General features: G+C 54.9%; 1 protein-coding gene across 3 annotated transcripts in view; it reads left to right on the top strand.

Moving 5' to 3' along the window:
• Nucleotides 1–25,425, top strand: part of AKAP1 (A-kinase anchoring protein 1) — a 32,170-nt gene extending 6,745 nt beyond the window's left edge. For 2 of the 3 annotated variants that reach the window (XM_086360875.1, XM_086360878.1), the window contains 10 exons: nucleotides 13,868–15,425; nucleotides 17,626–17,759; nucleotides 19,478–19,604; nucleotides 20,124–20,251; nucleotides 21,763–21,940; nucleotides 23,172–23,322; nucleotides 23,711–23,778; nucleotides 24,547–24,620; nucleotides 24,820–24,882; nucleotides 25,248–25,425. In XM_086360875.1, coding sequence (XP_086217001.1) covers nucleotides 13,892–15,425; nucleotides 17,626–17,759; nucleotides 19,478–19,604; nucleotides 20,124–20,251; nucleotides 21,763–21,940; nucleotides 23,172–23,322; nucleotides 23,711–23,778; nucleotides 24,547–24,620; nucleotides 24,820–24,882; nucleotides 25,248–25,322 — 2,532 coding nt within the window. In that variant the 5' untranslated portion in view covers nucleotides 13,868–13,891 and the 3' untranslated portion in view covers nucleotides 25,323–25,425. Of the gene's footprint in view, nucleotides 1–13,867; nucleotides 15,426–15,996; nucleotides 16,100–17,625; nucleotides 17,760–19,477; nucleotides 19,605–20,123; nucleotides 20,252–21,762; nucleotides 21,941–23,171; nucleotides 23,323–23,710; nucleotides 23,779–24,546; nucleotides 24,621–24,819; nucleotides 24,883–25,247 lie in introns of those variants that run through there. The other variant, XR_015148349.1, reaches the window with a different exon arrangement.
• The last annotated feature ends 242 nt before the right edge of the window (nucleotides 25,426–25,667 follow it).

Raw genomic sequence — 25,667 nt, 5'->3', positions numbered from 1 at the left:
CTGAGGCCCAAAGGAGACGAAAAAGGGGGCTGACGGATACGTTTTGTCCCTCATTGCCCTCCTTCCTCACCCTGCTCCTCCCTCGCTCCTTCTTTCCTCTGACTCGGAGCTGCCAGCCCCTCTCCCTGTTTCTGATTAAGGAAGCTTCGAGCCATATAAGGTCCTCTGTTGCCTATGGTTTATGTTGGCTGGAGAGCAAGATTGTTTTCGCAAAGTCTGATTGAAAGAAGTGGCAAGGGCTTCTGTGGGGCTGCGTATATGTGTGTGTCTGTCTGTGCCTGTGTCTCTCTGTCCGTCACTGCCCTCTGTCCCCAGCCCCCCTCTGTGGGGGGGGCCTGGGCCCCCTTATTCTGACAGATACGTTTGAAGGTGTGAAGGGCTGAGGGTAAGAGCTTAGCTCCAGTTCCCCAAGGGTAATGAGGGGTGTGCCCCCGGGTCTTCCTGGCAGATGAATTTGCTGAGGGAACCTCTTGTCACAGCGTCCCTGCTGTGCTACCAGCCGCAGGGGCGCTCTGTCCTGGAATGGATTCTGCAGTCAGCTTCTGTTTATTAAGAACCTGCAGTCCCATGGCTCTTGGGGTGCCCTCTCCGGAGGGAGTTGGGTGAGCTTTAGCTCAGCGTCTGCCCAGCGGTGCTGGGAACGGCTCTTCGGGCAGCAGCCCGCAGTCCTGCCCTGCCCTCCGCTTCTGGCCGGCTCTTGAGTCAGCCAGGCTTGTGACTGCCGCAGGACTCTGGCCTGACTTCTCCCTGCTGGAACTTCTCCCCCTCCTTTCCCGTCCTCTTAGGTCTTGGCAGAGCTGCTCCTTGCCGTTCACGCTGCTGCCACCTCTGCAGAGACCTTCACTGACCATGCTGTCTAGAGCTAAAGCTCCTCCTCTCCCGGGCGGGCTTCACCTGGCTTTCCTCGGCCCGGGCTCCTCATTTAAACTACACAACACTTTCTCAGCTCTCCCAGCTGGTACCGTTCAGAATGCTGTTCAGTTCAGTCACTCAGTCATGTCCGACTCTTTGGGACCCCATGGACTGCAGCACGCCAGGCCTCCCTGTCCATCACCAACTCCCTGAATCCACCCAAACCCATATCCATTGAGTCGGTGATGCCATCCAACCATCTCATCCTCTGTCGTCCCCTTCTCCTCCTGCCCTCAATCTGTCCCAGCATCAGGGTCTTTTCCAGTGAGTCAGCTCTTCACATCAGGTGGCCAAAGGATTGCAGTTTCAGCATAGTTCTTCCAGTGAATGTTCAGACTGATTTTCTTTAGGATAGACTGGTTGGATCTCCTTGCAGTCCAAGGGACTCTCAAGAGTCTTCTCCAACACCACAGTTCAAAAGCATCAATTCTTTGGTGCTCAGCTTTCTTCACAGTCCAACTCTCACATCCATACATGACCACTGGAAAAACCATAGCCTTGACTAGATGGACCTTTGTTGGCAAAGTAATGTCTCTGCTTTTTAATATGCTGTCTAGGTTGGTCATAACTTTCCTTCCAAGGAGTAAGCGTCTTTTAATTTCATGGCTGCAGTCACCATCTGCAGTGATTTTGGAGCCCCCAAAATAAAGTCTGACACTGTTTCCACTGTTTCCCCATCCATTCCCCATGAAGTGATGGGACCAGATGCCATGATCTTAGTTTTCTGAATGTTGAGCTTTAAGCCAGCTTTTCCACTCTCCTCTTTCACTTTCATCAAGAGGCTTTTTAGTTCCTCTTCCCTTTCTGCCATAAGGGTGGTGTCATCTACGTATCTGATATTTCTCCCGGCAATCCTGATTCCAGCTTATGCTTCTTCCAGCCCAGCGTTTCTCATGATGTGCTCTGCATGTAAGTTACATAAGCAGGGTGACAATAAGGATGCACAGGAGTGTGGTTAATCCATTGCACGACGGGGTGCCCAGGGCTCAGTGCTCTGTTGAGAGGCTGCGGGTTTCTTACACAGGTTCCCACATCTCTACAGTGTTATCTTATTACCTGAAACGTGACTCCCTACCCCTCCCTCCATCTTTGCTTCCTGAGGGCTCCCCCACCTGCAGTGGATCTTGGCTCCCTGTGGGTCTTTAGTCTTTATTAAACTGCTGGCTCTGAGGGGTTCTGCTGCCTGAGGCTAGCTTGCCCTCAGTAAGCATGTTCTCTTTCTGATTGTTGCTGTGTGTCAGGAGGCAGTTGGGGGTTTCTTGAAGCAAGGTTGCTATCAGTTAGTATTTGAAAATAAACAGTATAAGTTTGTACATAGGTGGATTAGCGCTGATACATATTAATCATATAGGTAAAAGTTGTATGGTAATAGAACATGTAGTTAATATTTAGGAGAGTATTAATTTATCATAGGGTTGCTTGTAGAAGGATTTGACTTGACTCTGCTAAGGTTTGAAAGAACAGCCCTTTGCCCAGAGTGTTCGCCCACCTGTCCTGACCCCTTCTGGAGGGGGCTGGCCTCCCTCCTGAGTACTTCTGCAGGGCAGCCTCTGGGTCTCCTGGGGGGTCGGGTCCAGACCTCCGCAGACCCAAACCCGCGCACATTCGCGGCCCTGTAGGCTCTGTCCTTGGGCTCTGCGTCCATGGGTAAGGAAGGCTGGATCTGTTTCTAAGCAGTGTACTGCTTTATTTTTTCCTTCCTTCCTTTTAAAAACTGCTGTCTGTTCTGTTTTTCTACTCTGGAAGATACGGACTTGGCCCATTCCTCTCCATTTTCCCCCTCATTGTCTCAGTAGAGGGGCAGCTCAGCGTTTGGTCATGTTACAGGGTTGTGGTATTTATATTGCCATGGCTGCAGAGTTCTAGCTTCTCCGAGTTTCCTCTCTGGTCTTCTCCCTTCCTCCTCTTCCCCTAGTTGATTTCCTGTGTTTCTTTAGCTTGGTATTCTTTGAATCTCTCTCCAGCCTCTGGCTCTACCTTGGGCCTTGGCCACTGCAGTCCACTGGTGGGAAGCTCCTCTCATGCTCACCGTGTGCTCAGCATCCCCGGGCCCCTGCGTCCTGGAACCTCCTCTTCCCCTTCTCTGGTGTTGCTTCCTTCCTCTCCTTTCTGGTTTTACTCCCTTGTCTTGGTGAGAACATGTGCGAAGGTGGGCAGCCAACCAGAAGCAAGCTGCTCTGAACACAAGGACAAGCCCCTTTGAAGGCAGGAGTTGGGGCTGTGTGGCTGAAGGCGAAGGGTTGGTGGAAAGACGGCAGAGAAAGCCAGGCCCTCAGATCCTTTCTATCAATACCACGCCCGCAAAAGACGGGCTTTACTCTCGGAGTAGTTGAAATGAGAGCGGATCCAGATTTGGGTACCAGGTAGTGGCGGGAACGAAAGTCTGCGTGCTGAACGGGCACCCCGCCCCGCTTGACTGGCTCAGTGCTGCTGTTCATGCTCCTGTCTTCTCTTACCCCGGGACAGTCCAATTTGGGACATCTGGTGGCCAGATCCTCCCCCCGCAACCAGAACCCTTGATTCACTCTCAGGCTAAACCTGTCACTTGGTCAGTGGCAGTACCAGGCCAACTGAGGAAGAGGTCACTGGGGAATTTTCCCCCAAAGAAACTGAAAGGCTTGGAAGAAGGCCGTGTTTCTGTCTGGTTCATGTCTGTGCCCCGCTGAACTTTGTACCTTGTTGGCACCAATGAATTTTTTGTTGAGTAGAAATTAGCTTATGCGTTCAGGTCATTTCTGAGTTAGTCCTGTTGCACTGGCTGCCGTTTGGGAAGTCGGTGTCGTATTCCCTCTTTGCGTCTTTTGCCTCTCCTCAGCATCTTTTCTGATTCCTTTTGAAGGCATGTGCCGTCCTTAACAGCTTTCGGGTGAGCTTGCTGTCCAAGCACACCTTCATATCTTTGGGGCAGTCTTGTGTTCTCTGGTTGTGGGTGGGAACTCCATGTGCCTGGGAGCACTACCCTGGCACCTGATCTGTCACCGTCCTCAGAGACCTGTCAGAATTCACTGGTAAAGCAAGAAGGTTGCCAGAAGCCAGGGATGAGGGGCAGGATGGATGTGACATCGTCGTTCAGGGATGCAGTGGGAAGGTTTTTGTAGGAGATGCTGATTTTATCACCTGAAGCTGAGTGAGGCTAGATGGTTGTGGGTTTAGTCAGAGGAGTCAGGGGATTTGGGGTGTTCCTTGCATGGGTTTCTGGTTTCTGAAGTTTTGCAAACTGGAAGCTTAATTTTGAATTGAGCTGGAGGAGGAGATCTTGATTTGAACCATGTCCAGATGGGATGTTTTGCTTCTGACTTCTTACCTGGAGCTCTGGTACTGGACCCCAAGTTTCTGCTTCAGCAGGAGAAGCCTTCCCTGAGCAGATCCTCTCACCTAGACATTACTGGGAGAAGGCTCCAGTCTCCTGGAGGGCAGCCAGGAAGCGCCCTGTGACTTATGGGACCGCGGGTCCCACCAGGGTGGGCAGTGTGGCGGGGCTGGCTGCGCTGGCTGCCCTGCTGCTGCGCTGGGCCGTCACAATGGAGGGTGTGGAGGCAGCCCTCTCTGTGAGCTAGTGTGGAATCTCTAGGGTGCTCACACGAGTCACAGCCCAGCCAGGCCCCTTAAGGATGAAGGTAACAACCCTGTGAGCACGGGCTGGGCGAGACCAACCACCTGAGGATGGCCGCGGCAGTCTGATTCCGGGGCCTCAGTCATGCTGCTGAGGGTCCGCAGCCCAGCGCACCATCGTCCCCCACCCTCAGGGGCAGGACCACACTCTGCCCGGCAAGGTAGGCACTGGCCATCGCGCCGTTGACCCGGCTCTTGTGTCTCCTTCGGGCCCTTGAGGACGCCCTCTAGCACCGCGTCTGTGCTCGGGACGCGAGGCTGCCACTTGCTGCACGTGGCTGTTTGGGTTTAAGCTGACATTAGATTTAAGGTTCAGTTCCTCTGTCGCCCCGGTCCCGTTTCCAGTGCTCAGGAGCCCCTTGTGACGAAGTGGCCTCCAGTCCTAGCCTTCAGTTGCCCCTCAGGGATGGCCCAGGCCTTTGCGTCTTGCAACCTGCTCTGCTTTGGCTGAATCTCAGCTGCCACAACTTCTCCCTGCCATCCTCGTCCTCACGGCAGAGGTCAGACTCCTTTGTCCCCCCCCACCAGCTTTTTGGCTCTGGCTCCCGACTCTTTCTTCCCCTCTCTGCTGCCCCCTTCACTCCCCAGTGTGTCTTGGTTCAGAAGCTCAGTTTCTGTTGTTAGCCCCATTACAACCTAAGGAGATCCTGGCCTTCTTTGAGACAGCCTCCTGGGGTGAGTACTCTTTGCCACGTCTGAAGGTGGGCTCAGCTTGGTGCGGTTCTGTGTGTGAGAGACACCCAGAGGCTTCCATTGGCGTTGTGAGCTTCTGGTGACAGGAAGTTTTTATTTGCATGGTTTAAATGTACGCACATAACCTCAGCCTGGTGAGGAATTGGGTAAATGCGTCCTGTACAGATCCAGAGACACCCTGGTAGTCCTATACAAAGACCTCTGTGTGTGGCCTTCCTCCCAGGGTGGAGGGTGGTGAGGCGCGGGTCGGTGGGGGTGATGTTGGCCCAGCCAGCAGCCTGCTGTTCTCTGAAGGCGGTGGCAGCAAGTGCTGGGTCATGTAGCTATTTCCTGTCCTTGGAAGGGACCCCTCAAGAGGAGAAGCTCCTTAGCAAGAGTTTGATGTGCTGCACACGCAGAGATGGGGTGTCCTGCGCCCCCTGTGGTGAACACCCCAGGACTGTAACACTTGATGCTGGAGTAATGGAAGAAGCGCCCCGGTTCCCACTGGAGGGGTGTGGCGGTCCATTCAGGGCACAGGGGTGGGCCCAGGCCCACACGGGCTCGTGAGTCTCCTGGTGTTCCCTCGGCTCTTGTGTCACGACCAGTTCCCCGCCCACCCGGTCATGAATCACATGCCATTCTTTTTCTAACAATAACCGCAGCCAAATTGACTTAGTTACTGGGACCAACACTTGTTTTCTTGTTTAATAAATCTCCTGGAAATTTGCCTTCTTACTTAGCAGAAGGCTCTAGACTGCAGTGACTGAACTGGTCATCAGGCTTGGGGTGAGACCAGTATTTCTCCAGGGGTAAGCTCTTCTGTGGAGAAGGAAATGGCAACCCACTCCAGTCTTCTTGCCTAGAGAATCCTGTGGGCGGAGGAGTCTGGTGGGCTGCTGTCCATAAGGTCGCACAGTCAGACACGACTGAAGAGACTTAGCATGCATGCATGCATTGGAGAAGGAAATGACAACCCACTCCGGTATTCTTGCCTGGAGAATCCCAGCGACAGAGGAGCCTGGTGGGCTGCCAGCTATGGGGTCGCATGGGGTCGGACACCACTGAAGTGACTTAGCAGCAGCAGCAGCAAGCTCTTCTGAGAAGCTGCAGGTGCCTCTGGGAGAAGGAAGAACTCTCTTTAAATCCTGGGGCTGCTGCTGCTAAGTCTCTTCAGTTGTGTCTGACTCTGCGCGACCCCATAGACGGCAGCCCACCAGGCTCCGCCTTCCCTGGGATTCTCCAGGCAAGAACACTGGAGTGGGTTGCCATTTCCTTCTCCAACACATGAAAGTGAAAAGTGAAAGTGAAGGCGCTCAGTTGTGTCCGACCTCATGAACCGCAGCCTACTAGGCTCCTCCATCCACAGGATTGTCCAGGCAGGAGTACTGGAGTGGGGTGCCATTGCCTTCTCCGTAGATCCTGGGGAGTCCAGGTGAATTCTGCAGTCTTGTGGGGCTGTGGCACGTGCCAGCCTTGGGCTGTGTGACCACTGGGAAGCCAGCCAGCCTGCATCTATTCCCCAGCAAATGGACCTGCTAAAAATAAACAGGCAGCTATTCAGTTCCACCAGATTCAAAATAGCCAGGCCGTCCTCCCCACCAGTGTTAAGGTCCCTTCTGCATTCTTCTGCGAGAACGGGAGGCAGTGTCCTTGGCCTCCCGGGTAGTAGGCCCTAGGGAAGGAACCTGCCTTCCCAGTGAGTGAGTGTGAAGGCTGCTAGACCTATGGTGCTAAATGCCACTTGTATCTTCAAAGGTTCAGGTTAAAACAAGTCACACATGCACAGAACCAGGGCCAAGAGAGCAACTCGTGATTCTGTGCCCAGAGAAGGAAGGTAGCAGTGGGCTGACGGAGGCTGCAGAGTGTGTATGTATCTGTGTGTGTGTGTGTGTGTGTGTGTGTGTCTGTGGTCAGTGTTCAGGAGAGGTGGGCGCTTCCTACACCACCTGTCCAGGTCTGTCAGACCTTGTGAAGCAGGGAAAATCGGCACCTCACTGATTCACAAGTCTATCCAAGTGACATTAGCTCAGGTAGGACCCTTCCAGACTGAAGAGCCAAGGAAGTGAGGGGCAGTTCTTGACTGGTGGCAAGTGGGGCTCCCTATGAGGTGCTCCCAGGCCGCCGTGCCCTTGGTGAAATCCACTCGCCTCCTGAACGCGTTGCCTTTGGGTGGAGTGGCTGCTGGTCTGGGGGCTTCTGGCCCTGGTCCCAGGGCCCTTGCTGCTCTGCGCCCCACTCCCGTCTGGGGATCTGCTTGCTCTGAACTCAGGAGCCGGGAGCAGTTCCTGCGGGAGACGGGGCAGTGCAGGGCCAGGTGCTGCTGCTCACACGGAAGCTGTGGCTCCTCGGCTTGAGGGCCCGGGTGAGTGGTGGGCGCTGGGGCTCCGCTGGGACATCCCGGGTCCTGTGGGGAGGGTGACGTTGCTTCACAGGAGCAGCGTTTCCCGCCTTCTCTGAGGCCCTTTTGGGTATTGGTCCGGCTTGGCAATGTAGAAAGTGTTTCCTGAGCTGTCGTTAACTGAGTGGCCTATTGGGCTGGGTGAGGCTATAGGTGGTGACTCTTGCTGGGAGCTTGGGCCTTAGTGTGTGCGGACCGAGCTGGGCTGGAGGGTGAGGTGGGCAGGTGGCAGGTGTCGTGGCCCCAGTCTGCACTAGGAAGGGAGCAGAACGGGGAGGCGGCAGGGGAGGCCTGGCACGGGGCAGGTTGCGGTGTGCGTGTCCTGGGTGCAGGACCGAAGCTCGACAGGGGTCTGTGTCTGACCTCTGCCTCAGGGTAGCACAGATCTGATCCGGGAGTGGGGCGGGGCCTGCGGGAGAGCAGACCCCTGCCATCAACTTTAGTTCCAAGGGAGTGGGGAGCGGGTTCTCCCAGCTGTTTTGAGAAGCAGTTTGTATCTTGGATAGCAGCTCCCCACTTACACCCTGATTTTTAAGACTGTAAAAGTTGGGCCCCTGGTATGTAACGTGAGGAGACTGCCCACTCTGGGTTGTTAAGATGTAGGATTCTTTTTCTTCCTCTCCATCCCATTCCATTTAATCTCTTACCTGAGAGTAGAGAATGGCTAGAATACGATGGGAATCACAGCTATAAACTCTGGGATTGCCGAATTAGTGAAGAAGTAGAATAGGAATTTGCTGATGAGAAGAAAACCTCGGTTCATACCCCAGCCCCACTTCCTGTTGCGTGTGATCTCTTGGGTGGGACTTGATCTGATATCAGGCCAGGGACGGACTGCCTTATCCTGAGTGCCCCCTTCCCCCCAACCTGTTTTCTTTCTCAAATTTCATTTTTTAAATTTTTTATGTGAAAGACATTAAACACAAAGCAATTCTCCTTAATCTCACCTTTTCTGGGGTGTGCGCAGGTTGTTATGGAACAGTGATTCCCCAACTTGACTGCACTTTGAAATCACCTGGGTTGATTTCAGGTGGAATCAAAACCTGACGCCCAAGTCTCAGCCTGAGATTCTGATTTAATTGATCTGGGTGCCACCTTGGGGTTTTAAAGGTTCCCAAATGATACCAACAGGCAGCCAAGGTGGAGAATCTCTGTTAAAAAAATTTTAAATTCTCTTCCTGAAAGAAAGAAGACTATCTCTATTTACAGATAAGGATAAATAAATAGACAGGTCTGGGAAGATTTGCGAGATCAATGTACAAACCTCCCCCCTTCCACAACCAAGAGGCCTGACGCGGATCTTTCCCAGTTTTTCCCTGAGATTATGTGAACATAATCACAAATGCACACTGGTCTACAGCTTCTGTTTTCTGTATCACGGCAGTTTTCCCATGTCAGTACATGAGATCAGCTTCCTTCTGCAAAACTGGTATATGCATAGGTTCTGCAGTACATTTAGCAGTCATTCCTCGGAGTTTTGCTTCAAATGATACCCCAATGAATGTTCTTTTTTTATAACTTTTTATTTTATATTGGAGTATAGATGATTTACAAGCAGTGTAATAGTTTCAGTTGAACAACTGTGAGGAGTCTCCACCATTCATATACATGTATCCATTCTCTCCCAAACGCCCCTCCCATCCAGGCTGCCATATAACATTGAGCAGAATTCTATGTGCTATACAGTAGGGCCTTGTTGGTTATCCGTTTAAAATGGAGCAGTGTGTATATGTCGATCCCAAACTCCCTAACTATCCCTTCCTCCCACCCTTCCCCCCCAACAACCCTGAGTTCCCAGTGAACATTCTTAATACATAGAGATGTCTGCCTGTGTTTTTCTTTTTTTAAAGGAAAGATTCTGGGTGTGGGATTTGGGCATCATAGGATAGGATCATTAAGTTTTAAGAGAAGTACAAACTTCTTTCCTTGCTCTGTACAATGCCTTGTTTGCACACACCCTTGGGTTCTGGATTTAATGTGGAGTAGACCCAGGTTCTTTTCCATGGGGATGGTTTTGATCCCTGACTCCTGTACAATGTCACGAACCTGAGTCCATAATTCATCAGGCACTCTATCTATCAGATCTAGTCCCTTAAATCTATTTCTCACTTCCACTGTATAATCATAAGGGATTTGATTTAGGTCATACCTGAATGGTCTAGTGGTTTTCCCTACTTTCTTCAATTTAAGTCTGAATTTGGCAATAAGGAGCTCATGATCTGAGCCACAGTCAGCTCCCAGTCTTGTTTTTGCTGATTGTATAGAGCTTCTCCATCTTTCGCTGCAAAGAATATAATCAATCTGATTTCAGTGTTGACCATCTGGTGATGTCCACGTGTAGAATCTTCTCTTGTGTTGTTGGAAGAGGGTGTTTGCTATGACCAGTGCGATCTCTTGGCAAAACTCTATTAGCCTTTGCCCTGCTTCATTCTGTATTCCAAGGCCAAATTTGCTTGTTACTCCAGGTATTTCTTGACTTCCTACTTTTGCATTCCAGTCTCCTATAATGAAAAGGACATCTTTTTTGGGTGTTAGTTCCAAAAGATCTTGCAGGTTTTCATAGAACCGTTCAACTTCAGCTTCTTCAGCGTTACTGGTTGGGGCATAGACTTGGATTACTGTGATATTGAATGGTTTGCCTTGGAAACAAACAGAGATCATTCTGTCATTTTTGAGATTGCATCCAAGTACTGCATTTCAGACTCTTTTGTTGACCATGATGGCTACTCCATTTCTTCTAAGGAATTCCTGCCTGCCATTATATGGTCATCTGAGTTAAATTCATTTTAGTTCACTGATTCCTAGAATGTCGACGTTCACTCTTGCCATCTCCTGTTTGACCACTTCCAAATTGCCTTGATTCATGGACCTAACATTCCAGGTTCCTGTGCAATATTGCTCTTTACAGCATCGGACCTTGCTTCTATCACCAGTCACATCCACAACTGGGTATTGTTTTTCTTTGGCTCCATCCTTTCATTCTTTCTGGAGTTATTTCTCCATTGATCTCCAGTAGCATATTGGGCATCTACTGACCTGGGGAGTTCCTCTTTCAGTATCCTATCATTTTGCCTTTTCATACTGTTCATGGGGTTCTCAAGGCAAGAATACTGAAGTGGTTTGCCATTGCCTTCTCCAGTGGACCATATTCTGTCAGATGTTCAAGCTGGTTTTAGAAAAGGCAGAGGAACCAGAGATCAAATTGCCAACATCCGCTGGATCATGGAAAACGCAAGAGAGTTCCAGAAAAATATCTATTTCTGCTTTATTGACTATGCCAAAGCCTTTGACTGTGTGGATCACAATAAACTGTGGAAAATTCTTTAAGAGATGGGAATACCAGACCACCTGACCTGCCTCTTGAGAAACCTATATGCAGGTCAGGAAGCAACAGTTAGAACTGGACATGGAACAACGGACTGGTTCCAGATAGCAAAAGGAGTACGTCAAGGCTGTATATTGTCACCCTGCTTATTTAACTCATATGCAGAGTACATCATGAGAAATGCTGGGCTGGAAGAAGCACAAGCTGGAATCAAGATTGCCAGGAGAAATATCAGTAACCTCAGATATGCAGATGACACCAACCCTTATGGCAGAAAGTGAAGAGGAACTAAAAAGCCTCTTGATGAAAGTGAAAGAGGAGAGTGAAAAAGTTGGCTTAAAGCCCAACATTCAGAAAACGAAGATCATGGCATCTGGTCCCATCACTTCATGGGAAAGAGATGGGGAAACAGTGGAAACAGTGTCAGACTTTATTTTTCTGGGCTCCAAACACTGCACATGGTGATTGCAGTCATGAAATTAAAAGACGCTTACTCCTTGGAAGGAAACTTATGACCAACCTAGATAGCATATTGAAAAGCAGAGACATTAGTTTGCCAACAAAGGTCCATCTAGTCAAGGCTATGGTTTTTCCAGTGGTCATGTATGGATGTGAGAGTTGGACTGTGAAGAAAGCTGAGCGCCGAAGAATTAATGCTTTTGAACTGTGGTGTTGGAGAAGACTCTTGAGAGTCTCTTGGACTGCAAGGAGATCCAACCAGTCCATTCTAAAGGAGATCAGCCCTGGGTGTTTTTTGGAAGAAATGATGCTAAAGCTGAAACTCCAGTACTTTGGCCACCTCATGTGAAGAGTTGACTCGTTGGAAAAGACTCTGATGCTGGGAGGGATTGGGGGCAGGAGGAAGAGGGGACGACAGAGGATGAGATGGTTGGATGGCAGCACCGACTCCATGGACATGAGTTTGGGTGAACTCCGGGAGTTCGTGATGGACAGGGAGGCCTGGCGTGCTGCGATTCATGGGGTCGCAAAGAGTCGGACATGACTGAGCGACTGAACCGAACTGAAGTGAGACCCAAGTTCAGCCCCTTGAGGTATTTTAACCTTTAGGATGGTAATAGGTATTCCAAACCAGGTAGTTGAGGATTAAACAATGCACGGGAAAGCATCTAGTGAGGTTGTGTTTGAATCTGAAGCTCCAGGGTAGCATCTTTGAAGCTTTCTGCCTGAAGGGATTAGTACAGTCTTCTGAGCCCCGGCCATTGCTTAGCTTTGCTTTTGTATTTTCCAGTCCCATTGCTTCATCTTTGAATATTAGCAAGAAGGTTTCTCTTTACAAACAAGGGAGTTTCTGGAAATGACTGCCCCCCAACCCCTTCACTTTGGAGCAGAACACTCTTCCCTGGACCCCTTCCCCAGCTGCCATGTGCTGGGGGAACCTTGGTGGTCCTGTTAAATGGCAGCGTGCGATTCAGTGGGCCCGGGGTGGGCAGCAGGTTCTCAGGTGACGCTCAGTGCTTCTGGTCCATAGACTACGCTTCGAGAAGCAAAGTTTCCAGGCCTGTTTTTGCAGTGGTTGAACTTTCTTTTGCCTTGGCTGAACATTAAAACCACCTAGGAAACAAGAGTACGCTCTGGTATTTCCAGAGTGCACTCATGTAAATAAATTCAACTAGTTGTTGTTTAGTCACTAAGTTGTGTCTGTCTCTTTGTAACCCCGTGGACTGTAGCCTGCCAGCTCCTTTGTCCTTGGGATTTCCCACGCAAGAATACTGGAGTGGGTTGCCATTTCCTTCTCTAGGCCATCTTCCTGTCCCAAGGATTGTGAACCCACATCTCCTGCATTTCAGGTGGATTCTTAACTGCTGAGTCACAGGGGAAGCCAAGTTAAACTAGTGCAAGTTTAACAGTTAAAGAATCGTTAAAGCATCACTTACGTCCACTACCAAGCACAGACCACATTAGGGGTAATTCACCGTAACAGTGGAGGATTTTTCGTTTTAAGGATTCTTGTCATTTTTGCAGACAAAATAAATTTTGCTGGTAGGGAGGCAGTGCATGCAAGTGTGTGTTCTAGAACACGTCCGTCACATGCCTCTCATGAGAGCTAACCCTGCTTTACCAGCACTTCATGTATGTCTCAGCTGACCTTAGCCAGCCATTCCTTACAGTGTGTCCCCGCCTCACAGGTGGAGAAAGCCATTTCCGTCTCTTGTCTACTGCCTCTTCTGGGATCTTAGTCCTCTTTGCCTGGATCTGACGGACCAGGTACTCAGCTTCCTTTCATTTGACATGCTCCTGTAATAAGCTAGAAGCACAGTTTGGGAGTGTGTGTTCCTTGCAAACCAAAGCTGGTTCTCTATTTACTGCAGAAAAAAGCGCAGCCTCTGCAGTGGATGCAAGAGCCTCACTGAACCCGCTGAACAGCTTGACTCTCAAACCACTCGATTTCCACAGCCCTGTGTGTTGCTGGTCCCTCGCCTTGGGGCACCCCCCATCCCTTGAAAAATCTCACTTGTCCTTTGTTCTGACTTAATTGTGGCATAACTACTGTTTCCTTGGCTGATGATTTGGGGGATGATTTCGAGGGGACGTGTCCACACGGATTTCCATGGGTATTTAAAAGTGCTGCAATATCACCTGAATAGAAGTGTTCTGGGAGTTTAGAGAATGAAAACACTAAACACAGCTAGTCCCTTGTGGGGGAACCTAGGGAGAATTGGGCATCAAGAAGTGACGCAGGAAAGGACTTGGTTTCGGGAGCCGGCTCAGTGTGTTTCAGGGGAGTGTGCCTGGATGAGCGGGCAGCAGGCCGGGGGCAGTGCGCGCCCCCCCACCCCACCGCGTGGGTCACTGGCCGGGGTGTGCCCAGAGGGAGGGCTGCGCCTTCCAGGGGCCAGGGGCGCGGCTGGCCTTCCTGGGCAGTGAATCCCATCAGGAGCCCTCGCCGGCTCTCACGGCTCCCCCTTGCTCTCCTCTTCCCGCAGGTGTAATTACTCCACGCCTCCAGCATGACGATCCAGTTCCGTTCACTCTTCCCCCTGGCCCTGCCTGGAGTGCTGGCGCTCCTCGGCTGGTGGTGGTTTTTCTCTCGTAAAAAAGAGCCCCTCGACAGCCACGACAGAGCAGCGGAGGCCGGTGCGGTGGCGCTGCGGGCCGGCCCTGAGGCCCAGGAGGTGCTCCCAGTGGAAGACTCGCGGCCTGGAGCAGCCAGCCCACCGCCTGAGAGGGAGCTGTGCGGTGGTGGCAGGCCCTCGCCGGAGCCGCCGGCCCTGTTGCGGGCACACCCGGCCTGCCGGAGGTCCGAGTCCTCGGGCAGCCTTCCGAACCCCGCGGACACGAGACTCCGCCCGGGAGCGCGCAAGGAGGTGGAGCTCACCCTCGCGGGCGACGAAGCCAAGGCTGTCCCTCTAGAGTGTCCCCTGCCAGCCCCCAAGGGCCTTCCGTTCCCCCACGAGGCAGTCGAGGTGTGTAAGCGAGAGGCCGTGCTGGGCCGGCCGGGGGGACGGGGCCGCCAGGGTCAGCCTGCAGCCCCCGCGGAAAAGCCGGCCCCTGAAGAGAAGGCCCGGGAGACAGGGGGCGCCGAAGGCACGGGGGACGCGGTGCTGGGAGAGAACGTGCTGGAGGAAGGGCCGGCGGCCTGGGAGCCAGCCCCCGAGTTAGAGTTACAGAGCAGCCGGGCGGCCGGAGCGGGAGAGAAGGACCCGGGCCGCCTGCTGGAGGAGGCCGTGGTGGAGGCGGCACCCGAGGAGGAGACGCTGGCGCCGCGGGGCCTGGCGGGCCGAGCCTGGGATGGAGCCTTTCCCCAGGAGCAGGGTGGGGAGGAGACTTGGGACAGAAGCGAGAAGATCGAGCAGGCTGCCTTCCAGATCATCTCCAAAGTGATCCTGGAGGCCACCGAGGAGGTGCTGGCCACCACCATGGGCAGGATTGCAGGCCGGGTGTATCAGGCCTCAGCCACCCAGCCCCAAGGGCTGAAGGAGGAGAGCTGTGCCCCCGCCAGCCAGAAAACCCCCCTGGGCCTGGAGGCCTCGGAGCCTACCCTGGCTGCGGTAGAGGCGGCCCCGGGTCTGAGGGACACGGCCCTCCCCTCCACAGAGCCTCCGGCAGGGGACCTGCCAGCGCCAAAGACCTACGTGAGCTGCCTGAGCAGCCCTCTGTCCAGCCCCACCAAGGACAGGAAGCCAAAGAACTCTGCACACCACATCTCCCTGGCCCCCTGCCCTCTGCCGGCTGCCCCCCTCCGCGAGTTGCTGGACGAGGCAGGCGGCACCAGGGAAGAGACCACCCATGTCCCCTGCGTGTCTGACGGCGGCCAGGCTGTCCCCTGTGGCGCGGCCTCTGGGCAGTGCTCAGATTCCGCCAGCACCTCGGGGCTTGAAGACTGTTGTCTGGAGACCTCCCCCAGCCCCAGGGGCGAGGCCGCCACCCCACCGCTGCCCGAAAGTACTGTGCCCGTCAGCAATGGGGTGCTGAAGGGGGAGCTGTCAGACTTGGGGACTGAGGACGGATGGACCGTGGACGCGGAAGCAGACCATTCGGGAGGTAGGCGGACCTGGGGTGTCCCCGAGAGGAGCGGGGTGTCTCCCCTCATTCAGTTGGGAAAGGTGGCTGGCCTGCCTCTGCTGCTTCTGTAGTCACGATGCTCTTCTACACTGTGTCCCAGCGGCTTGCAGAAATCGGGGTACAGGAGAGAGCTGGGGGGGCAACTGAGAAGTGAACGCTGCCCTGAACCCCAAAGCCATGGGAGCTGTAACTTGGTTCTGCAGCCGGGGACCCTCCCCAGCCCTTCTGAAGGAACCAGCTCAAGTTGGGTTCACCCAGTAACTTAAGTGTACACACTAACTTCCTAATAGCTTTTGTAAAGACGGAGAGGCCCCTTTAGCTTTAATCCACTTGAGTACCAAGAACGGGTGAGCTTTTTCAATGATTTATTTCCTTTTAATAACGTGCTTGTTCCCATGTCTTCACCTGCTTTCCTTCTCCAGAAGCTCTTTCGGGGTAAGTGCCCAGAGAATGGCCACAGCCTCGAATCCTTGCGGGAGGCTCGCGCCTCCTGCCTGTTGCTGTCACCTATTCCTTCGCAGAGAACCTCAGCCATTTCCTTTCTGTGCAGCTGCAGTTCCACCCCCGGGAAAGGGGCACTTTGGTAATGAAGTGTCCAATGGGTTTTTCGAGTGCTGACCCCAGCGTAGACAGTTCAGACCGCTCACTTACAGGTCAGCAGCTCCTGACCCTGGTTTTGCAGCTTCCCTGGGGTATTTGCACTTATCTCATGGAAGAGGCCGCGGGTTCCTCTGCGGGTCTGCAGCCTGCTTGTCCTGGAGGTGCTCCCATCATCTGAGCCCCAGGAAGGCCGGGGCTCCTCTGGGGAGCTTTACTGCTCTCAGCAGCGTCTTGTGGCACCGCGTGTTGTCGCCTGTAAGGCGCTGTTAGTGACGAAGACACTGCTGTTTTGTGTGCCTGCGATGGGAAACAGTGCTGCCGGCCACCCGTGTGGAGAAGTCAGGGGCCAGAAGGGGCACCCGGCTTCAGGGGTGCCAAGTTACTTTCTTAAAGTCATTCTAAAACATCTGAAAATGGACGGAAGTGGACCCCAGTTTGGCAGTGGCGGCTGCTGGGATGAGTCTAGGCCTCAGAGGAGGGGTGGTGGGCCCTGGGCACAGCAGGTGGGGGCTGCCGGGAGTTGCGGTGTGGTCTGAGCCCCCTCTAAGTGTCATCAGGGTGGAGGCCCATCCTGCTTGGTCGGGCAGCAGCTGGGGGCCGGGTACGAGCCGAGCCCGCATCGGCCAGGTAGGCTAAGCAGACCTCTCTCCAGAAGGGTGGTTTTCCCAGCGTGAAGCCCCTAGTGTCGAGGGAGGCGCCTCGTCGTAGCTGGGAGGAGTGCCTGCCTCTGTCTAGGCAGGGCCGGGATCTCTTGGTAGGGGATTATGTCCAGGGCTTAGAGAAACCATGTGGAAAATAACCTAGTTAGTAGCCTCTCAGGAGTGATCTATTTCTGGCAGTCGAGTCTTCCATATTTCAGCCAGAGCCACTTTCTGAAGCCGTCTGACCCCTTGTCTGGGTTGTGGGCCCCCTGGCAGACCCCGAATGTGGGTGTCCTCTTGGGACCGAAGACCCATCGGGAGCCCTGAGAGCCTTCAGCGGTGCGCGAGTCAGGCCTCAGCAGAGGGAGGGGGCCTCCTCCCGTTGCCCACTCTTCCCGGCCCTGACCGGGATAAGGGCAAGTGGGGACTCTGTAGTTCTGATCGGCTGAAGGCCCCTGCGTGAGTGCCCCGGCCTGGGGCCTTGGGGCCCAGGGACCCTTCATCGGAGGAGCTGCTTGGTTGTGTGTAGACCAGCTGTGACCAATTGGGCTCCACCGAGACCTACACCAGGCGCAGGCCGCCGAGACCTTGGGGACCGGCTGGCCTGTCCCCTCCCCCACCCCATGGACTCCCCTTGCTGAGCCAACATCAGTTTCTTCCCAGTTCACCACTTGTCTCTGCTCCAGCAGCTGTGCTGGGCGCGGCTGCCAGTTCAGCAAGTGGGGCTGTAAGTGACAGGCTAAAATTAGGTGTATCTACACCCCCAGTCCGCCTTTCATTGGGGCTGTTCTGAGCCTTCTAGACTGCGAGTTGACAGTCACCTGCCAAGCCTGAGGAGGGGGCGTGGGGCGGGGGCCTCCTGGGAGTGCCAGTTTGGAAGTTGTACGTTATTAACTGCTCTGGGCCCGTGTCTGTGCGTGCTGCTTCCTCCCCTGCAGGTTCAGACGGGAACAGCATGGACTCGGTGGACAGCTGCTGTGGCCTCAGGAAGCCTGACGACTTCCAGAATGCCCAGGCAGGCTCCAATCCCAAGAAGGTCGACCTGATCATCTGGGAGATCGAGGTGCCAAAGGTAAGGGCTGTGAGCGCTAAGAGACCCCGGGTCCCAGCTCAGCGGGCTTGGGAGAGGGGGCCAAGGGGGGGACCTAAACCAGGAGAAGCCCCCAGGGAGCCGGAGGCTGAAGGGGTGGGAATGCTCCGCTTTGCCTGGAGTCTGGAGAGCTCCAGCAGCACGGAGTCCCTCCAGCTGCCCTTGGGGGCGGCGTTCTCACACTCCCCGGCTCCTCCCCTCCTCAGGGCTCTTCTGGGCGTGCAGGGCTCAGATCAGTTTGGAGATGCTAGCAAAGCGAGGCTGAGGACAGGGGCTGGCCAGGAGTCCCCTCAGCACGCTCTCCTCACGCTCTCCAATGCAGACTGTATTTTATAATTGAGCACAGCATAAATCCGTATTTTAGAGAGCTTGAGGAATATAGCAGTGTAGGAAGAAAATAAAAATCAGCTTAATCCTACCCCCGAGAGTTACTAGGAAGACTTTTATTTCCTTCTCATCTTGCACCCTGTGGTTTTTAAACAAAACTAAGATTATGTTGCTTTAATTAATGCTTTTAAATATTTAACAACTTAATTTTCCTGTGTTATTCTTTGAAAATGGAATTTTAACTGCATGATTCATTGTGTGAATGTCAGTTTACTTCACCAGTCCCCCAATTCCAGGGTGCTTAAGTGATTTCTAGCTTCTTGCTTTTCTAACTTACATCTTATTAGCTTGATCTTGACGTTTGTCTCAGGGGTTCAGAAATAATTGGCCAACTGCATTCTTCTGGGCTCTTAGCCTCCTGCCGAGGTGGAAACTTGGCCTGGTGTGACCTCGAGGTCAGGCGGGCCGCTCTGACCCACACGGCTGGCTCCCTTGGTTATGTCTTTATCCCATTGATCCTGAAGGCAGAGCTGCCCTCTTTTCTCTCCTTCAGTGGTTGCAAAGGGCACACCCAGGCAGCTTTGGGTGCAGGGTGACTGTGTCCCTAGCAGCTCTGCCGGGTGGGGTCTTTGGGGATTGCTTCAGGGTTTGTCTTATATTGGGCTGAGTTTGGCTCCTGTTGCTCACAGGGGATGTGTGCTCTGGAGTTGGCAGCCGGAGCCCAAGGGTTCTTTCTTAGACCTTTGTTTTCAAACTGAGGCCATTCTTTGGACCTGAGCAGACTTGGAGAGGTAGAGGACTCAAAAATCCAACCTTGTGCTTAGAAACATCCCAGTGTCTAGGAGGAGAAAATGCTGCCTTTGCAGCCTCTGAATGTGAGCCCCGTTGTGGGGGAGGAAATGGAGACTGCTGTGTCCTGGGGCTGCTGCCTGGTGCAGCTGCTGCGTAGCTGTGTGCAAGGGAAAGGCGCTCAGTTGAGTCCGACTCTGTGCGACCCCATGGACTATATCTCCATGGATTATACAGTCCATGGGATTCTCCAGGCCAGAATACTGGAATGGGTAGCCTTTCCCTTCTGGGGATCTTCCTAACCCAGGGCTCCCACTTTGCAGGTAGATTCTTTACCAGCTGAGCTATCAGGGAAGCCAGTAGCTGTGTGAGCCTGGCCAAATTAGTTTAACCTCTCTGGGTTTGTTCCATCAACTGTAAAATGGTGATAAACAGATGCTGTTTGTTTTGCACTCAGAACCGTGCCTGGTGAGTGAGTGCCGAGAATACGTGTGAGCCTGACCTGGTGTGAAGCAGAGACGGGTCTTGGGGATGCTCGAGTTTGGCTTCTTGTTAACCCTCTCACTTCTCTCTCTCTCCCGAAGCACCTGGTTGGTCGGTTGATTGGCAAGCAGGGACGCTACGTGAGTTTTCTCAAGCAGACATCTGGTGCCAAGATCTACATCTCCACCCTGCCTTACACCCAGAACATCCAGGTCTGCCACATCGAAGGTCAGTGGCAGCCGCTGCCTGGGTTTTATGACAGTTTTCTTACCTGGAACGTAAGTGACTTGAAGCATTTGAGTCCCACTTGCTCCCTTTTGGAGTCTAAGTCTGAATAGAAAGCCCTGCTGCTCACCCCAGGTGAAGGGAGTGGGCAAGTCTTCCCTTTAGCCTCATCTTCACTTGCGGTACTTAAAGGAGACTCTGGATCCCCCAGATCTTCTGGCGGGAAAGGGGTGGGCACTCGGGGACTGGCCAGGGGTCCTGGGCTGATGGTGGACAAAGGCCAGGCCTCTCCGTCAGCTAAGCTCCTGTTGCATTAGTGCAGTCGTAACCAATAGAGGCCAAGTGTGAAAGGGCGACCGGCTTCCAGCTTTAGGTGCATTTCACCCTGAGGTGAGGCTTGGCATTTTGGCGCCTTACAGGTGCACCTGAACTCTGGGGAAAGGCGGTGCGGGGCAGGGCGGGCCTGAGTTCAGTTTTGCTCTCTGTCTGAGCCCTGTGACTGTGGTCTGGCCCCACATTCAGGCTCTCAGCATCATGTGGACAAGGCGCTGAACTTGATTGGCAAGAAGTTCAAAGAACTGAACCTCACCAACATTTACGCTCCCCCGCTGCCTTCGCTGGCACTGCCTTCTCTTCCAATGACTTCCTGGGTGAGCATGCCCCTTCCTCCCGGCTGGCCCCAGATGGAAGCTCCCGAGGCCGTGGGCAAGGAAGGCCCGGGGCACACTGAGGCCTGCCCCCTCACCTCCGGCCAGTGGCCAGCTCTGCTTTTAGTTCTCTGGGTTGGGCTGGGGGCCAGGGTGCTGTAGGAAACCGGAGGCCTCTCGGTCCCTGCTTGGAAGGACCGCTCTCCCCACCTCTGCCACCTGGGCAGTCTGTTCTCCAGGCAGTTGCCTGGAAGGAACTACTCCCTCCTGACTGGCCGTGTGCAGGCTGGCTCGGGATGCCTTCGAGCTGTGCCTTGTCCTGATCACCCTGAGACCTGATTCGGGGACCCCCCGGTGGAGTTGGGTCCAGCGGTGGCCCTGGTGAAGGAGGCCCTTCCCCTTCCATCCTCACGAGGGGCACCTGTGTCATAAAGGGAAAGACCCCCACTCCACCTCCAGCCCTGGGAGCCCTAGCAGAGGAGCTGGCGTTTTGGGGCCTGTGTGCTGGGGCTGTGGGGTCTCTGGGGCCTGTCACCCCTTGCTGCTGTGTGCCTCCAGCCCTGTGCGCCTCGTCTCACTGGGAGCAGAACTGTAGGTTTCTGGAGGCTGAGAGCACTGCGTGTCACACGTAGGCTGGGTGTGCACTCCAAGAGAACGTTCAGGACGCTGGCCTTTTCATCCTGTGTCTCCTCCCTCCCGGTACCCTTGTGCTTCGGGGGGAGGGTGGGTGTCCCTTCCTTTCTTGTGGATATCTGGGAGTGGGCTGACCCCCACTCCACGCTTCACTTCTGAATCATCGGGGTTTCCCGTGAGGCTTGGCCCCAAACCCACTCTCTCTTTTTCAAGTAGTTGAGTGGTTGGTGAGGCCTCCTGACCTTGGGCTCTGAGTGGCTAGAGCCATGGCTGTCAGCCTGCAGGGCCGGGGGGTCGGCGCGGAGCTCTCACCTGAAGCTCTTTCTGTGGCCGCCTGGCTGGAGGTGGCGTGGATGCCCTTCTGTGTCCACAGTGCCTCGGTGTTGCCTTAGCTTGGAGGGATGCCAACAGTCACGCTGGAGCTCCTGGAGTCAGCTGCCGTTCCAAGGAGCTGGCAGAGCGGCCCTCAGGCTTGACCATCTCTTACTCTTGTTCTCAGTGGCCACCCCATCCCTGTTTGCCTTCCCTGGGTCTTACAGAGTCTGGAGAAGAGGTGGACTGGGCAGAAGCTGTGCCCAGGCCCGTGGGCGGCCAGACGCTCCATCCACCATGGACACCTGGGGGCCTCCTTGCCCAGCTGAACTGAGGCCACCTCTTGTGGTTACTTGGGGCATTGCAGGGTCAGGGCCACAGGGGAGCCAAACACTTTGAACGGCTTAAGAGAATTTTCCTTGCACCTCTGCTGTCTAGGAGCCATGTTGCTTTGGTTTGCTGTGCCTTTTTCGAAGATGTGTCGATTTGGAGTCTTGCCCTGGGGCCTCAGAATTTATCCCAGGTGTGAGAAGGGTTGCTGAACGCACATGCCCCTCTGCTCTCTGCAGCTCATGCTCCCGGACGGCGTCACTGTGGAGGTAATCGTGGTCAACCAGGTCAACGCCGGGCACCTGTTTGTGCAGCAGCACACACACCCCACCTTCCACGCGCTGCGCAGCCTGGACCAGCAGATGTACCTCTGCTACTCTCAGCCTGGCATCCCCACCTTGCCCACCCCAGTGGAGAGTAAGCGCTGCCCTTGGGGCCAGAGGGGGGCGCCTGTGCTCTGGCCAGGCTCGGGGAGAAGTTTTGGGGGGTCTCCTCTTGTTCTGCCCATGGTTTTAACCAGCAGGAGGCTGTTCTGGGGCTCTTCATGGGAATAGCATCCCTGAGTTCTTGGTGTCGGCTTGGGGTGCGCTGGGCTCCATTCCCTGGCTAGCTCACACTGGTGTTTCCATAGGCTGACGGAAAGAAGGGGTCAGAATACAGAGTTGGCACGAGGGTTCAGGTCTCAGCTCTGCTGCTCGCCTGTTGAGGGCTGGGGTGGCTACTGTGTGTGTCAGACACGCACAGTACCTGCTGCAGACACCACTCCCATAGACGGTCCCAGAGTCTGGTGACGGTGGGTTGGGGCATCTCCAGTCAGCGGGTGAGAAAATGAAGACTCTGAAGTCAGTGACTTGCCCAGGTGGACCCTGCCCCAGAGCTCTGTTACCTTCATCACCCTCATTAGCAGAGATCTAATGTCTCTTACCTAACTTGACTCCTAACCTGAAGCCCCCAGTGGGCGTTAAGACATAAGGAAAACTTGAAATTTGGGGGACATTTTATATTAAGCTTTTCCTTTTGGAGGAATATTGTCAGGTTCTCTGATGTTGTTTCAACCCAGAAGCGAAGACAGAACTGGAGGCCAGGAGGTGACTGGACTGGACTGGGGCCTGCTCTTCAGGGTCAGGGCACAGTGAGGCCAGCCGTGTCACAGCCCCCGCCCTTGCTGCTCCGGGCTGGGGTTGGTGGCGCTCAGGGGCACTTGCGCTGTGGCCTGGTTGACTGCCCCGAGCATTCCTGCTCTCAGCACCGTCCTGAAGTAAAGGCCAGAAGTGGGCTTCGGGCTTGGGAGCCCTCGGTCTGGTCTGCGGTGGGCCAGAGCAGGTCCTGGCAGCCAACCAGAGATGTGCTGCACTTGAGGCTCTGGATTCTTTCTGAGACATTCCTTTCAGAGTATAAGGCAGGTGCTGGTCCATTCCATGAATTCTGGAATTTACCTGGCTTATATCAGGTAATCTGTGTCTACCTTGGCCTCAGAGAACGTCTCAGAGAAAGAGGCGTGGGTGGGCACTTTCTGGTCTCGGGGGCGTTGCGGGCAGCAGAGATGCACGGCTGGCAGGCCTTGCCCTTGGTCCGTGCTGGGCCCGGGATGGCCTGTGGCCGCCCCGCCCCGCGCCGGCTCTGGGCACACGCTCTCGTCTGCCCGCAGTAACAGTCATCTGCGCTGCTCCTGGCGTGGACGGGGCCTGGTGGCGAGCCCAGGTGGTGGCCGCCTACGAGGACACCAACGAGGTCGAGATTCGCTACGTCGACTATGGTGGCTACAAGAGGGTGAAGGTAGACGTGCTGCGGCAGATCCGGTGAGTCGAGTCGGCCGTGATGTCTGCCGAGCAGGCGCCTGGGACGTGGGTGGGTTCTTCCTGCTGCTGCCCACTCTGTTTGGGAGAGGATGATGCAAACGAATCCCGTCCTTGCCTCAGCCAAACAGAGCAGAGAGGCCTGTCCGGTGGAAGAAGTCCAGGTGTCGCTGGGCACAGGGAGGCGGCGTCTCTTGCGCGCTTGATGGAAGCAGCGCCTCTGGGGCCGGGCCTGCGCGGGCGAGCGGGAGCAGTGGCCTGTGCCTGTCGTGTGCGCCTCTGTGTGGCTTCACTGGGTTTTGGGGTCACGGCACTGAGCGGGAGGGGAGTGTCCGCCTGGGGTGAGGCGGTGTGGCGTCCGGGCTCAGCTCGGACCGTGCTTGTCTTTCAGGTCTGACTTTGTGACCCTGCCGTTCCAGGGAGCGGAGGTGCTTCTGGACAGCGTGATGCCCCTGTCAGGTAACAGGTGGGGCCGCGGGCCGGGGCGCAGCAGGTGTTGAGAGGAGGTCTTCTCTGTGAGACCCTTGTTCTCAGCTTCCAGGCTTAAGCAGCACAGGTTGTGGCCACTCTGCTTCCATGGACTGGTCTGGGTGGAGGCCCGAGAAGTTGCGTTTCTAACAAGTTCTCCGCGGTGCTGGTCCCTGGACCCCCGCTTTCAGGCCCACTGCCCTGGCCTCCACCCGGGCCTCTGGCTTTGAGAGGCTTCCTGCAGAGACTGCTCCGTCCCTAGATGCTCCCAGACCTTAGCCCTGTGCTCCCGTCCTCCCTGCCTCTCACCCTGGGTGTGTCCTTGTTCAGGAGGGTATGATCTGACAAGAGATGCTGTCGCGCGCCCCACCCACCTGGGACCGCTGTGCAGAGTGGACTGTATGGCCAGCTGCCTGGTCTGAATCGCACCTGCATCACTGTGGGCGCGGCTGACCGTCAGCCACTGACCCTTGTCTCACATGTTCTCACCTGTAACGTGTGTTCCTGAGTTCGTGAGATGACAGTCCATTCAGCCCCCGAATCAGTGTCGGTGGCAGCGATACTTCCACTGGAGGCAGCCTCTGTCCCCCGGGGGGTGGCATGCAGCAGGCACCCCGAGTGTACCCAGGGAGGCCTGGGGCTCTGTCCCGGGAGGTCCTGCTCCGTGGCAGCGTGTGACGTCTGCTTGGAGAACACCTGCGAGCTGTGTGACGAGTGCTCGGCCCCTGAGAGTCGAACGCTGCTTTTCCCTCTCCTCAGACGATGACCACTTCTCCCCCGAGGCGGACGCGGCTATGAGCGAGATGACGGGGAACACAGCGCTGCTGGCTCAGGTGTGTGGTGCGGGCGGGCTGGTGGGTCTGTCTCAGGAGCCCCCGCCTGGCGCCTCCAGCCTCTCTGAGCTCTCCTGGCTTCTTGTGAGCAGACCTATAGCGCCTGCCTTCCCCTGGCCCACACCCTAGGTTGACCAGCAGTCTTGAATGAGAGGGGCCTGGGGTAGCTTATTAACACCATGGGGGATTTTTCTCTCAGGTTACGAGTTACAGCCCAACCGGCCTTCCTCTGATTCAACTGTGGAGCGTGGTTGGAGATGAAGTAAGTTCTGGCCTCCTCTCCCCCGTCACGCCCAGAGACGCTCTTGGTGGCCGCCGTTGGGGTGGGGATGCCGCTGTCATCTAGCGGGTGGCGGCTGGAGGTGCAGCTGACGATCCCCGCGGAGCTCTGGCGGCCCCGTAGCAGGACGTCCCTGGGCTCTCTTGGACCTTGTCCCTTGGGGTTTCCCCTCCGTCCCCTGGTACTAGAGTGTGGAGAGCCTGCTCGCCTGCTGGTAGAGCCTGTCCGTGAGCCCCTGGCGGGCCCGGCCCAGTCACTCAGGCGCCGGTGATGGGGCCTGGGCTGAGGGGGACCCGGAAGGTGGGCCCAGTGCCGTGGCCGCGCTCTCCAGCACCTTTCTCTCCTAGGTGGTGTTGATAAACCGGTCGCTGGTGGAGCGAGGACTCGCTCAGTGGGTGGACAGCTGCTACTCGAGCCTCTGACCCGCTCCACACCACCTCTGGAGTCTGTTTTGCACTGTTGAAATTGGGCTTGGCACTCAAGGCAAAGACTTTACAGCAGAATTACAAACACTTGTTGTCTCCAGAGAGTCCTTTCGTTCCGTACTGTAGTCATGTTGAGCTGTTTCCGTCTCTGAGACGAGGGAATTGTGGGTTCTTTTCAAAGCCATCAGATGGCGTGTAACAAGCCAGTCAGCTTAACCTGGCTCCAAGCTGTTTATAAAACAAACAAAAACGATGAAAGGAACACTGCCTCAGCTCGGTTGTCCTGCCCTCCCCCCATTCCCTTCCTCCCTTCTTCCTGCCTCTATATTTCCTCCCAAACCC

This window comes from Bos grunniens, chromosome 19, assembly GCF_055505025.1.
Source record: "Bos grunniens cultivar Pamir isolate PY7600 chromosome 19, Bosgru_T2T1.0, whole genome shotgun sequence".
NCBI classification, from domain to species: domain Eukaryota; kingdom Metazoa; phylum Chordata; class Mammalia; order Artiodactyla; family Bovidae; genus Bos; species Bos grunniens.
Note: the sequence above shows the minus strand (reverse complement) of the source record. Positions and strands in the feature narration are given on the sequence as shown.